The 15,092-nt window shown below is 44.1% G+C and overlaps 1 protein-coding gene across 2 annotated transcripts in view; it reads right to left on the reverse strand.

The window, feature by feature from the left end:
• Positions 1-3,008, reverse strand: part of map1sa (microtubule-associated protein 1Sa) — a 38,032-nt gene extending 35,024 nt beyond the window's left edge. For both annotated transcript variants that reach the window (XM_073068516.1, XM_073068514.1), the window contains exons 1-2: positions 2,846-3,008; positions 900-1,001 (exon numbers count right to left, since the gene is read on the reverse strand). In XM_073068516.1, the coding sequence (XP_072924617.1) occupies positions 900-1,001; positions 2,846-2,975 (232 nt within the window). In that variant the 5' untranslated portion in view covers positions 2,976-3,008. The remainder of the gene's footprint in view (positions 1-899; positions 1,002-2,845) is intronic.
• Between the last annotated feature and the right edge of the window lie 12,084 nt (positions 3,009-15,092).

The following is a 15,092-nucleotide window of genomic DNA, read 5'->3' on the forward strand; positions in this document are numbered from 1 at the left end:
ACTTGTCACAGACTAGTTCGCTCTCCTCCTGTTCAAATAACAAGGATGCTATCATTCATCCCACTTTGGCCAAAAGTGGAAGTAAGGTTAATCCCATTTCCTACTTCTCGTTCCATACACTTGCAGTTTAATGGTGGTTTGAGTGGTCATGCACAACTCAGTCTAATGCAGGGGTTCCCAACTCTTTTTCCCCCCCAATGCCATGGACCAATACCATGAAGCAAGGGGTTCGTGGACCCCGGGTTGGGAACCCTTGGTCTAATGGCTCCAGCTCTGAGGAAAGGTCACTGACTGGCAGCATTTATTCGCTCTCCCTGCAGGCCCAAGCAGCACCATTTTCCAATCACTAAAGTTAGCTATTGCTGTTTGTGGGATCTATCACAGATCAGCCTCTGCATTTCCTACATTACAAAGATGATTATGTTGCAATGCAATCAAAACGCCTCTCCATCAAATCATTTCTTGAACACACAATTCCACCACAGCTTGACACACACAGATTGGCTGCCACGTTTCTTTGCAGAACAAACAGTCCACTTAAAAAGTTCTACATTGACTTCCAGGATATCAGGATTCATTTCGTAGCCCAGAAGCACACATTTTCTTTTAAGAAAACCCTCAAGAACATTAAAACACTAGCCCATCCTTGATCTGGGCTCCAAAACTTCACAAACCTAAAACAAAAGCTGACCACTTTCAAATTTCAAAGCAATATTCAAAGGGCTGACTGGACCACAGCCATTTCAAAGGACTGCAACATCCCCTTACAATGAAAAAATATACCCACAGCTTACTATGCTTAAAATTCACAAACAGCCAAGTTCTGCATCGAAGACCCGCGGGCAAGACCAGGAAAAGTTTGCACAAATTGCTCCGAGTAAATTCCGCTGCAGCCTTACCCTTTGCTTCATCTGAAAATGTTGCGGAGTGCCTGGAGACAAAGAGCTTCAACTGTGCATCCAGACAGTAGGCAGCAGCATCGATATCCCAGGAGAGGATTCCTAGGAAAGAAATGCAGGCATGAGGGGATCTGGGTATACAAATGCACTAGTTTCAGAGTTGGCAGACAGTTACACTGAAAGGTATCCAAAATCAAGGGATATTGATTTTTAACCAAGGACCTGAAACCTAAGGGGGAGATTATCTTCAGGGTTTGCATAGCCTTGGCAAGATCTAATCCAATGTGCCCCCAATCTTAGACTGGTCAGTCTGCATCCTGTCTAGTCCCAAGGTCCAGAACCAAATTATTCCTCCAGATGGGGGTCTAACCAAGGTCTGTACTGAACTGTAACCATCCCCTACCCACACCAGGACCCAATCATTACTTGCACTCCAATCCAAGTTCTCCACAGTATTCCATACACTACCCCCCCCCCCCCACTAAAGCATTTGCGTGAAGTGACTTTACACAGACACTTACCCTCCGTGTCAGTGAATGGTCACGCACTGTTTCACTCAGCACGAGGATGTCCACAACATCCTTCCCCACACTGGGCCCACTTAGTCCATTGCCCCCCAACCGCACCATTGTAAATAACCCAGGCGGTTAATCAAATTACTCTCTGCAAAGCTTCACGGGCGTCTTAAGTGCTCTGGGCTGTAGAGTATGAGCAAGAAGAGGCTATACCTGATTATTTGCGGAAACAGAAAACTGTCCAATGTATCAGACACCAAGCAAATGGGTATTTTAAAAGAACGAAACTATCTGAAGATACACACGACCATACAGGGGGTGGGAAAAGCAATTTGCATTGTTTTAAGGCCTTTAATGTTGCAAAATATCTGAAATACTAACGACATTAATAAAAATGACATTGCAGCTGCTTCGGTCGAGCATAACATAGTAACGCATCTTATTCCCAAATCCGTCCAGAACTTGACACTGACATTATATCCATGAAGTGAAACCGACATGGTGCATTACACCATTCTCCATCCACAGGGTGAAAATGACACAGTGACAAGTCAGCGGCCGCAGTCCGTCACTAATCCCGATTCCACATTCGGAGTGCGATCGCGATTTCCCCTCCCTACAGGCTGGGCTTATCCCAGGTGAAAAAACGGCCCGCAAACCCGACGCAAGGAGGCGTTCCTGCGGGAATATGCCATGCGATTCAAACTGCTCGCGAAGCGGGAGTTAGCTCGGGTTACGGATGCCCCCAGATACGTTGATACCAAAGTCCCCCCCGAGCATTCCTCTACACTGTGGGTGGGGAGGAGTGTAAACCCAGCCCTTTGTTCACCGACAGCACGTTTCTCAAAACGGCCTCGCGTGGGAAGCAGCCCCGGGACAAAGAGGGCCTCGGGCACCACTTCCAGTCACCAACACGGGGAGGGGGGGAATCAACGCTACAACCTCGGACTGCAACACGCAGACAGATTTCCCCAAACACCCGAAAGGCGAGATTTACCACGTCAGCTGCAGAAAACAAAGACTTAATCGCGCTGACCAAAACTGTTACCAGCCTAGCCGGTAAGGGGAAGGGAGACAGACAGACTCCCAAATCCCCCTCCTGAAGTCACATGTCACAGTTACAATGCCCCCGGAGTGGCTGTCAGGGACCCGAATGCCTCAAAACCTCGGAGAGGTCCCAAAGGCTCAGGGGCGGGTTATTACTCGTCGCAAAGTTCCAGCTGCCCATACATGATGCTTTGATACCGGAGGTAGGCCGTTCACTGGTACTGCCCCCAGGACAGGGCTACACGGACTGCAATGCCCCAGGCAGCGCCATAACCCCGTTGCAAATGGCCATCTCTTGCATCCCGCCGCCTGTTACCCCCCTTTCCCCGGGAATCCGCCTGCTTTATGCCCACCGCCCGCTTCGCCACCGGCTTGAAGCCCCACCTCGCTGGATCTGTGCAATCACGTTCCGCAGAAGCTCTGGCCTCCCGGCTTCGCCGACCACCACCAGAGCGGAGGCTTTGCGGCGGGCAGGCTCCATCGCGGAGCCACTTCCTAGCTGCGAGGACGCCATTGACGCCGCTCCTTCTCGCCTGCAGCTGCAGCCCTGACGTCACACCTTTTTATAATGAGCGGATGACCGCACCGCCGCCCAATCAGCGGCGAGCCGGAAGTCGAGCTCTATTTGTATTCAAACAGTCACTGGCGCGCTTTCCCGTGATTTCAGATTCAAATGTGGTTTATTGGCAATCACACCACAGTGCAATAGAATTCCTTGCCCGCGTCAAACTCAGAGAGTAAACATGGTAAATATGCCTGCACTTTATCATGTTTACCCTGTGCTACCTCAATGCACTGTGTAATGATTTGATCTGTATGAACAGTATACAAGACGAGCTTTTCACTGTAACAGTTAATAAACCAATTCCAGTTGGTGAAGATTATAGTATGCAGATTGAGGAAGCGCAAAAAGGAATGTTGAAGTCAGAAGAGGTAGAAGAATTGAGGGCAGCGCCACTCGGAATAGGGATGTAAAGGATGATTGTTCTCAAATCGGTTAAGGGTGAGGATTGGAAGCCTGTCGTTTTTCCTTAACTTCTCAGGCCTGCTGCACTTTCAGTGAACAACCTGCTGGAGGAAGGCAGCGGGGCGAGCAGCTTCTGGGAGGAGGGAGGCGGAGAGGAAATATTGACGCTTCGTGCATCAGAACGTCCCAATCCCCAAGCCCATTCCCCCCTCCACCACCACCTCCAGGCAACAATGTTGCTCCAGATTCCAGCACCTTCATTCTCCTGTGTGAACAGTTAAATAAAGTTTCGCATTCCTACTTTTGAGTTATCTGGGCTATACATGTGGATCCTCCACAGTGACTGAAGTAATCCAGAAGAGCAGTCGGAATTTTCGGCAGGATTGAATGAGAAACCGTTAAAATCAGTGGTCGTTTCCCTGGAAAACTGACGTCAACATCTGGTTGGTTCTGATGACGAGTCTTTGAGCTGAGATGTTGATTTTTTTTAGCTTTAAAACTAATTATTTCCATCAAATTTGAACTGACCCGTCTGTTGCATTTTTCTCTATTTATTTTAGATCTTTTAATCTGCAGATTTTTTTTATTCTGGATCTTCAGTTTCTGGTAGCTCTGCACAGCTATGCGCGGGAGTCCCGAGGTGTCCGTGAATTAAGGCGGAATCAGTCACATGAATTGGTCGACTTTTCTGAACGAAGGAGCAAAACTAAAATATTGCAGATGTTGGAAATATGAATCAGTAAAGAAGATGTTCAGGAGACCAGCATGACGTTAATGGTCACAGTCTTTTTCACAGGATAGGAAAAAACTTCAACTGAAGGGTTTAAAGCGAGAGGGGAAGTATTTAACAGGGTTCTGAGGGGCAAGATTTTCACAGTCTGGTGGGTGTGTGGAACGAACTGCCCGGGGAAGTGGTAGAAACGATTCCAATTGCATTGTTTAAAGGTCATTTACGCATATACGTGGATAGGAAAGGTATGGAGAGGGGTGTGGGCTTGGTTTCAGCAGTTATCTTCGTTGGCTGGGACGGGTTGGGTCTGATCCGCACCGCAGAATTCTACGGCTCAATGATCTGCTGCTGCCGCCTTGGTGAGTGGGTCAGGGGTGTTACTGAAGGGCTACAAGGTAACCCGAAGGCAGAACTGTGGTGAACTACAGATACCTGTCTGGACACGCCCCCCCGCTGACTGCTCCTGTGGCTCCTCCCACTGACCCCCGCTGACTGCTCCTGTGGCTCCTCCCACGGACACCGGTATAAAGGCGATTGGAGACACCGCCCCGGCCTCGGTCTCCAGGATGCAGTGTGGTGGTCAATTGCTGCTTGTTCTTTCTTCCAGACAATAAAAGCCGATATCTCGCCTCACGTCTCCGAGAGTTATTGATGGTGCATCAAGAACACAGTTAAAAGCCACAATGGTGGTGATGACAAATGTTTTTTTTTCAAATAACGCACCATGTTTTTGGGAACAAGAGAAAATCTGCAGATGCTGGAAATCCAAGCCACACACATAAAGTGCTGGAGGAACTCAACAGGCCAGGCAGCATCTATGGGGAAGGGCACAGACGGTGTTTCCGACCGACTGAAGAAAGAGGAAAAAAGATGAACAGTAGATTTAAAAGGTTGGGGGAGGAGAGAGAGATGTACAAGATGTAGACGAAATTGGGAGGGGAAGGGATGAAGAAAAGAGCTGGGAAGTTGATTGGTGAAAGAGATACACCCCCCTGAGAGGGGGGGGGTCGGATAGGAGAGGACAGAAGGCCATGGAAGAAAGAAAAGGGGGGAGGAGCACCAGAGGGAGGTGATGGGCAGGCAGGGAGATAAGGTGAGAGAGGGAAAAGGGGATGGGGAGTGGTGAGGGGGAGGGCTTGGAAGGAAACAGATTTAAAAAGCAGAAGAAGCAAAAACGAGCAGAAAGTGGGATTAAAGCATGAAAATGTTAAAGGGCACTCAATTTTGTGTCGTAATGTGCTCAATATTGATGACAGGACAGAGAAATTCACGGCAAAAGTAGAAATAAATTGGAATGATCCAATTGTAATTGTAGAAAAGCAGCTGAAGCATAACCTGTGCTGGGGGTTGGATGTCAGGCCTCTTTAACATTTAGGAAGAACAGGAAAAGGAAAAGGGAAGTATCAGAGTGCTAATAATAAGGAATGAGATCAGAACAGCAGGGAGAAATGATGTTGGCTCAACAGATTGTGATGCAATATTTAGGTTTAGCTGGGAAACAACAAAGGGCAGAAAGCAATGATGGGAGTTCTTTGTTAACCACCACACAGTAGCTGCAATATCAGGCGTCGCATTAATTAGGGAATTGAAGGTTCACACAATGAAGGTAATGGGGTAGTCAAACAGGAAATTGATCAATACATACAGACTGAACAAGTGAACTTAGAGATAATAAGTTGGAGAGTAAATGCATGGAGTGTCTACAGGACTATTTTCTAGGACATAATGCTGAGTAACGGGGAGAAGGTGATTTAGATCTATATTTATGCAATGAATAAATAATGTTGTAAAGAGGCTTTTAAGGGCAAGTGACCATAACACAGCACAGTTTTACTTTGAACAGTATGTAATGTAGTTCAATCCAAAACTAGGGTGTTAAATCAAAACAAAGGAAACTAGAAAGGACAATTATACAGTGCTAGACAGGCAATAATTCATGATTTGTATAAATAACCTCTTGAAGCATAATAATCCACCAGGAAAAGTGATCTGTTCATCACTTAAGGAGAAATTAAAGATGGTATTACATCAAAGGAAGATCTTATAAACTTTCCAGAGATGTCAGTGGACTTGAGGATTGGGAGCATTTTAGAATTTAACGAAGAAATTGATTTTTAAACAGGGAAAGACAGAACATAAGATTTGACTGGTGAGATTAATAATAAAAATTGACTGTTGGAATCTAGAAAGGAAAGACCAGCAAGGGAAGATGTGGGCTCCCTACCGATGTGAGAGTTGGTAATCTGTTGCAGGGGGGTGTAAGGGAGTGGCAGTGACTTTTTTTAAACTGTCTGTCCTCATGGAAGAAGATGCAATTTTTTTCCTGCAAGTATTAGGTAGGTAGGAAGGAAGCAGGCAATTAAATAAAACATCTGAAACGCAGATCAGAGCTACTTGATCCCGTTAGTTCTGCCTTCACCATTTTTTTTTTCGCTTCTTGGAAAATACATCTAAAGTTATAAAAAGCACCCAGTGGTAAAGCAGCAGATGTAATTTATCTAAATGTTTTAAATGTCTTTGTCAAAATACACTTTAACAGATTAATCAATAAGGTCAGACCATTTATCAGCAGAATGGATTGTTGATTAGCTCCTGAACAGAAAGCAGACAGTGGACTTAATGGGTAGCTGTTCAGAGTGGAATCATGTGAGAGTGTTCTAAAGGGATTAGTTCTAGTTCAAAGCTGTTCACAATTTATATTATTGACTTTGACCTTGGAGTCAGAATTCTAAAATTTGTAGATTGGTAGAGAAAGCTGCTACTGAGAGGATCTACCATAGACCATAGAGGGGGCATTAGTAAATTTGCTGATGATTGAAGTTCAACAAAGATAACTATGAGATCTTACATTTTCCTGGATGGAATAGGGAAGTTTTATAATATGATCTGGATCTCCCAGTCAGATGCAAAGTTTTAAAGATGCCCATGGGGATCACTGATGTCCACGGTACAGATTTGCCAGTGTCTCATTACTTGGAAGGACTGACTGAGTCTCGGTGAGATAGAAAAGCAAAAGGATCTTAGCGTACAAATTTCTCAGTCACTGAAGGTTTCACCACAGATTAGAAAGGTCATAAAAATGGCAATCCAAACACTGGAGTTTACTTGGTTTACTTGTGAAGAGAAAGAAATGGAAAGAAATGAAATTATACTAAACCTGCATCAAGTTTTGGTATGACCAAACATAGGGTTCTACATAAAAACAATTGAGAGGCACCAGAAAGGATGATGAGATACACATGTCTGAGGTTATAGGATTCAGGACTGGGTCTCTTTTCTCTTAAGCAAAGGGCTGAAGGTGTAATAATCCTCTTGCAAATTATAATGGCTAGTGAGAGGGGGCATAGCTTTAAGGTGCTTGGAAGTAGGTATGGAGGAATGTCAGAGGTAAGTTTTTCTCACAGAGAGTGATGGGTGCGTGGAATGCACTGCCAGTGATGGTGGTAGAGGTGGATACAATACGGTCTTTTAAGAGCCTCTTAGGTACATGGAGGGTTAAGCAGTAGGGAAATTCTAGGCCATTTCTAGAGTAGATTACATGGTCGGCACAACACTGTGGGCCAAAGGGCCTGTGACGTGCTGTAGATTTTTCTGTTCTATAAATGATCCTGATAGAGAGCACACAGGGAGAGTGTTTCCATTTGCGAGGAAGAACATAATCAGAGACCATTGAAATAGAATAGTCACCAAGAAATCCAAAAGAGAATTCAGAAGGAACGATGTTACTCAGGTGGTGGTGGGAAAGTGGAACTCAGTACCACAGGAACGGACTGAGAAGAGGTTGGACAAATACACAAGGGAGTAGTGAGTGGAGATTTGCATTGATAGATTTAGATGGCAAAAGAAAAGAAAAAAAGGTGTTTGTGGAGCACAAAGATTGGCCTAGAATGTTGGGCTAAATGGCTGGATTCTGAATTCCTCAAAAATTTCTGTCACCACAATGTTGGTCATTGCTTACAAAAGGAAAAAAACTTCCATTGGGAATGGAGCTAGTGCCCAGAACAAACGGAAAACATTTCAGCCTGTGGTGACTACCCTCCAAAGCTGTGGAGTTGCCCAATCTCAATGGTTGAGATTCATCCTGCATTTGCACATGCTCAGAAACAAGAAAACCTACAGCTCAATACAGGCCCTTCAGCCCACAATGCTGTGCTGAACATGAACTTACTTCAGAAATTACCTAGGTTTACCCATAGCCCTCTAGTTTTCTAAGCTCCATGTACCTATCCAGGAGTCTCATAAAAGACCCTATTGTATCTGCCTCCACCACCATCGCTGGCAGCCCATTCCACGCACTCAGTTTTGCATCCTATCGATGCCCCACTGTAACCTCTTGGAAACCTTCCACACTATCCACAACACCCCCAACATTTGTGTCATCATCAGATTTACTAACCCATCCCTGCACTTCCTCATGCAGGTTATTTATAAAAATCACAAAGAGTAAGGGTACCAGAATAGATCCCTGAGGCACACCACTGGTCACCAACCTCCGTGAAGAATATGACCCGCCTACAACCACTCTTTGCCAGTTCTGGATCCACAAAGCAAGGTCCCCTTGGATCCCACGCCTCCTTACTTTCTCAATAAGCCTTGCATGGGGTACCTTATCAAATACCTTGCTGAAATCCATATACACTACATCTACTGCTCTACCTTCATTCAATGCGTTTAGTCACATCCTCAAAAAATTCAATCAGGCTCATAAGGCACAACCTGCCTTTGACAAAGCCAGGCTCCAAAAAGAAGCTAAACTCCAAAACATGGTTACCATGTTCTCTGAACATACAAGAGGATAGGAATTGTACCCAATGTTCACAAGAACAAGGTCCTCCATCAATCTTCCCCCACTGCTTCACGGTACTTTACAACAACAAAGATCTGAGGCTAGAAACACGGCTACTTCTCATACCTTGAGAGTCATCTCAGGCTGTTGGTCAGAAATTGTCACCTCCGTTGTTCAGACAGCTTGACTAATCCACTGTTGGTTGAATACCAGAGATCTCCTATAGCTACTATATATACAACAATACACCCTCAATAAAGAGGGGGAAGTCCATACTACAAAGGTCAATCAACGTGGGCGTATTTTCTGAAGTTACCGGAAATGCTGCAAATTTGCTGCTGGTTGGGAAATCCAAGGCACTGTTATAAGGCAGGGAAGTACCTAACTGTACACAGTGAGAGCCCATAAACATCAGTGTGCTGACTGACCAGATAAATTGTGAAATCTTGTCACCAGAGATGATTCCCCCCCCTCCTCCTCAAAGAATGACATTTGGGGCCTTTACATCCACCAGAGGGGAACAAGACACACAAAATGCTGGAGGAACTCAGCAGGCCAGGCAGCATCCATGCAAAAGAGTACAGTCAGTGTTTCAGTCCGAGACTCTTCATCGGAACTGGAAAAAAGATGAGGAGTCAGAGTTAAAAGGTGGGTGGAGGAAGGGAGAGAGAAACACAGGGTGATAGGTACCACCGGGAAGGGGGGAGGGATGAAGTAAAGAACTGGGAGGTTGATTGGTGATACGGGGCTGGAGAAGGGGGAATCTAATAGGAGAGGACAGAAGGCCACGGAAGAAAGAAAAGGGGGAGGAGCACCAGAGGGAGGTGATAAGGAGATAAGACGAGAGAGGTCGAAGGGGATGGGGAATGGTGAAGGGGGGGGGGGGGCATTACCGGAAGTTTGAAAAATCAATGTTCATGCCATCAGGTTGGAGGCTACCCGGTTAGAATATAAGGTGTTGCTCCTCCAACCTGAGTGTGGCCTCATTGCGACAGTAGAGGAGGCCATGGACTGACATGTTGGAATGGGAATGGGAACTGGAATTAAAATGGGTGCCCACTGGGAGATATAGCCAATCAACTTCCCAGCTCTTGCTTCACCCCACCCTCCTGGTTTGAGCTATCATCTTGGGGTTCTTCCTCCCCTCCCCTCATGTGTTTACTCTGACTCCTCAGCGTTTTCCCCAGTTCTGATGAAATGTCTCAGCTCAAAGCATCAGCTGTACTCTTTTCCATAGATGTTGCCTGGCCTGCTGAGTTCCTCCAGCATTTTGTGTGTGTGGCTTTGATTTCCAGCATCTGCAGATTTTCTCTTGTTTGAGAAGGGAACAAGAGCTCAGTCTGTCTCATTAAAAAGCAACCTTTCTGAAAATGCAATCCTCCCCATGAAGTCTTCATCGGTATTATGTTTGAAAGTCACTGGAAAGAACCTTGAACTTCTGATGTTCAATGCTAGAAAGTTGTCCTTAAGCCACAGCGAATAGTATATGTGTCACGGTCCCTTCTGGCAATCCCCCACCTGGCTGTTTACCTCAGGAATTGGGCCTCAATCCCCTCGTTTAGTTTCCAATCATTCCCAGGTTCCACTAACTACGCACACCTGCTTGCCATCAGCAAATGTAGTATAAAAACCTTGTGATCAGAACAAGGAGTTGCCAGTTTGTTGGTTGACTCTGGTGTGAGGACTGCCAGTTCTAAGTCTAGCATCACTCCTGGATAGGGATTCCACGCTCACTACGTCAAGAATGCCTCCCGACTCTGCCTCTGTGCTGTGTTCTGCACTTGGGTTTGTCTGCTGCCTTGCTTGTGTAACAATATGTAGCTGAAGACAAATATAAAGATATCTGTCACATCTACAAGGAAACATTGAAACATGCAGTGAAATGCTTTGTTTGCATCAACACTGTTCAAAGATGCATCTTTGGAATGTGGGAGGAAACCCATGTGGTCATGGGGAGAACATACAGGCTCCTTGTGCAATCCTTTGATGATGGATGATGACTTGCTTCCAACGTCTGTGGGTTTTGAGGTGACTAAAAGGCCATTGTGAAACCCACAGACTCTTTCACGGATGGGGCAGAAGGTGGCTGACAGAATAAGAAGTTGGGTTTTTTGGGAGATGGATCACCCCTTCCATTGTTTCCAGTGGTTCCCACACGCTCCTGACACGTGGGCTTGCGGTTCTAAGCCCTGTCCTGAATATTCCTTCACTTTGAGTAGTTATGGATTTGGGATTCCTCAGGATGGGAGGTTCCATTCTTTTTTTGGAGGTGTTGAGAATATCCTTGAATCCTTTCCTCTATCTACCTGCTGGTACCGAGCCCACCTAGGGCTGTTTGTCTGAGAGGGAACACTGAGGTTCATTCGCATATTCAGCCTGTGGAGTTGAAGTATTTAGCAGAGACAATATTGGTGGTATCTTTCCAGTACCTTGAAGATGGCCCAAGATTGAATTCAATTGAATTGACTTTATTTCTCACATCCTTCACATACATGCGGAGTAAAAATCTTTATGTTCTGTCTCTGTCTAAATGTGCAATGTATAGTAATTTATAATAATTTATAATAAATAGAACAGTCAATGTAATATAGAAATACACTCAGATCAGTGTGAGTTAATCAGTCTGATGGCCTGGTGGAAGAAGCTCTTCCAGAGCCTGTTGGTCTTGGCTTTTATGCTGTGGTACTGTTTCCCCAATGGTAGCAGCTGGATCGATTGTGGTTGGGGTGACTCGGGTCCCCAATGGTGCTTTGGGGCCTTTTTTCACACCTATCTTTGTAAATGTCCTGAATCATGGGAAGTTCACAACTACAGATGCGCTGGGCTGTCCGTACCACTCTCTGCGGAGTCCTGCGATTAAGGGAGGTACATTTCCCACACCAGGCGGTGATGCAGCCAGTCAGGACGCTCTCAATTGTGCCCCTGTAGAAAGCTGTATAAAGGAAAAAAATGATCACTGCTGCCCATTTGCCCATTGAGTTTATGCTATGTTTGACATCTTGATCTTCTAACACTCGCCTCTTCGTTAAGCCAAAGGTGATGGTGAATTTCATCACTGATTTCTGAATTCACTGACAGCCATATTAGAATATAGAAAATAGATCTCTCTGTGAACCTCCGTTGCCTGCAGTTTAATCTGTTTATTGGAAATTCTGAATCCAATGGATGTGACTGAACTAATAACCCAGTAAGGGTTACTTTACTTTGAGGGCCTCAGACTTGTTTCAGTGGATCTGAAAAGAGATCTTCATAAGTGCAGAATGGAAGACCTTCACCTCATCAAATTTTAAGTCTGATTGAAATCTCTGAAGTTTAAGACAATGCTAAGGTTGTGAAAAAATAACCAAGACTAAGCTTAATAGCCTGTGTTCAGTTCACCCATCAGCAGCTGAATCACGTCAACTGACTTTGCTCACCTGTTTTAAAGTCCTTCTAGAACCTTGCTTATTCCCAGTCCCCATGATCTCCTCCATGATTTTACAGGTTTAATTGTCGCTGGTTTCTTATCATTCCACCATTGATGTCCATGCCTTCATGAACCAAGGCCAAAAGTTTTGTATTTCCTTCCATAAACCTCTCCACCTCTTTAATCTTTTAAAATGTTTCTTAAATTCTTCCTCTTTAATCAAGCCTTTGATCAACTTTCTGGATGTCTCTTTGTGTGGCATGCTGACAATATTACGTCTGATAATATCCAACTCAGGATCTTTTTCTGTTAAATATACTATTTACACCTATTTGCTGTTCTGTCCTAGAAGAGTTTATGCTACAAGAGTAAATTAATTAAATGACCATACCAGTAGATTGTAACTACTTCACTGCCTCATTCCAGTGCAAATATGTCAGTTCAAAACTCCACTCCAGGAAAAATTAAAGTATTCACAATCTGCTCAAACAGCAGTTCAGTGTACCAAACAGGAATAACAGACAGACAGACAGACATACTTTATTGATCCTGAGGGAAATTGGGTTTCGTTAGTCGCACCAACCAAGACTAGTGTAGAAATATAGCAATATAAACCATAAATAATTAACTAAGGGAGGAGTTGTAAAGTTTGATGGCCACAGGCAGGAATGACTTCCTATGACGCTCAGTGTTGCATCTCGGTGGAATGAGTCTCTGGCTGAAAGTACTCCTGTGCCTAACCAGTACATTATGGAGTGGATGAGAGACATTGTCCAAGATGGCATAGCTCTTAGCTCAAACTAACTTTTTTCTACTCCTTAGACTGAAATATTGGAGTTAGGGCTAATGTATCAAAGTATAACTATTATATTTTAATAGTTTAATAACAAAATATAACTCTCCTAGCTTGATTTCTTTCAAAAAGTAACACTTAGGTATGCAGTTGATGAGTCATTTGAGAAGTGACAAGGAGCTAGCACGATGAAGTTTAGAGGAGTCTATTTCCAACACCGCCCCAGTGGGGATTTCCTCAACTCATGACTGGGTCCATCTGGACTCACTGTAATTACTCATCAACACTAGTGCTATTCTAAGTAATGGCTAACAAGATGGCAGAAGATGAACAAGGTGGATCTTGAATGTCTTTCCAAGTGATTGTTTGATCAAGTTGATTGTTAAAAGGAATTAGAGACACTGGATAAATCATAATGACAAAATCACTTGGCTTTTCCAGGTAATGCTCTTCATACTCAATCTATTTGCCTCTTTAGTATCAGTGACCCTTGGTTTTGTCCATTAAGCTTTCACTATCTGTGTCATTTACAAAGGTGCCATTTGTTGCCAGTCCCTGATTGCACATGGAACAATGTTGGTGAGCTGCCTTGTTGAACTAGATAGATAGATAGATAGATAGATAGATAGATACTTTATTCATCCCCATGGGGAAATTCAACTTTTTTTCCAATGTCCCATACACTTGTTGTAGCAAAACTAATTACATACAATACTTAACTCAGTAAAAAATATGATATGCATCTAAATCACTATCTCAAAAAGCATTAATAATAGCTTTTAAAAAGTTCTTAAGTCCTGGCGGTTGAATTGTAAAGCCTAATGGCATTGGGGAGTATTGACCTCTTCATCCTGTCTGAGGAGCATTGCATCGATAGCAACCTGTCGCTGAAACTGCTTCTCTGTCTCTGGATGGTGCTATGTAGAGGATGTTCAGAGTTTTCCATAATTGACCGTAGCCTACTCAGCGCCCTTCACTCAGCTACCGATGTTAATACAGTCCGGGACATCGACAAAGAGATGATATATTGTATTCCAGTCAAAATGGTGAATGATTTAGAGAGGCATCGGTAGGTGTGAGTGAGCGTCCCACATTCAGCCCGCCCTTGTCCTTGGCGGTAGAGAACATTAGGGTTTGGAAGCTGCTGTTGGAATTGCCCTAATAAATACCTACAGTGCATTTTGTATTTTTTGTAGATAGTTCGCAATGTATCAATAGAATTGGGTGAACATCCTTAGGCCTGTTGTCAGGCAAGGCTAGGATTACAAAATGTTTAATGACTTCAGAGCAGCAGCTCTTAAACTTGACCAGCCACTCGTATACTATTTCAATTTTTCTCAGTCACTTCGCCATGCTGGTCAACACAGTAGCCATTTTCTCAAGACAGTTAACACAGCCCGCAAAAGACTAACACATTGTGCAAAACGCCTCATTTTCACTGCAAAACATACTCAGTTAATTAAAACAATAAATATTTGCAATATAAGTGAATAATTCAATTAATCCAGTAACACACAACATTACCTCACAAACACCTAAAACCAATCATTGGATAATCACCGGCAAAATCCTTCTCACTGAGGCATAACATGAACAGTGTAGTCAGTCGTACAGTGTGGTGCTTGTGTATAATCTCAGAGATCATGATGTTTACTCCGTTATTGTAAATATCATGAAAATATAACACAACTCCAGTTCATAAGTAAGAACACTGGAGGACCAGCAGAATGAGATGCAAGGATGTAAACGCACACAGAGTCTTCACTGGAATCTCAGCAGTTTACTCTCGTTACATGAAACTCAAAGACAAAATTGCTCATGTTAGGAAAAAGTTAAAAGTTAGAATGCTTGTCATAGACCTTCCATCTCCGGGAAGGGGAAAAAAAATACTCCTCAGTAGAGTTGAGGAATGGGGAACATGGGGGAAAGAATTCCGTGGCACATGCGCG

The sequence above is a fragment of the Hemitrygon akajei genome, chromosome 16 (genome assembly GCF_048418815.1).
Source record: "Hemitrygon akajei chromosome 16, sHemAka1.3, whole genome shotgun sequence".
NCBI classification, from domain to species: Eukaryota; Metazoa; Chordata; class Chondrichthyes; order Myliobatiformes; family Dasyatidae; genus Hemitrygon; species Hemitrygon akajei.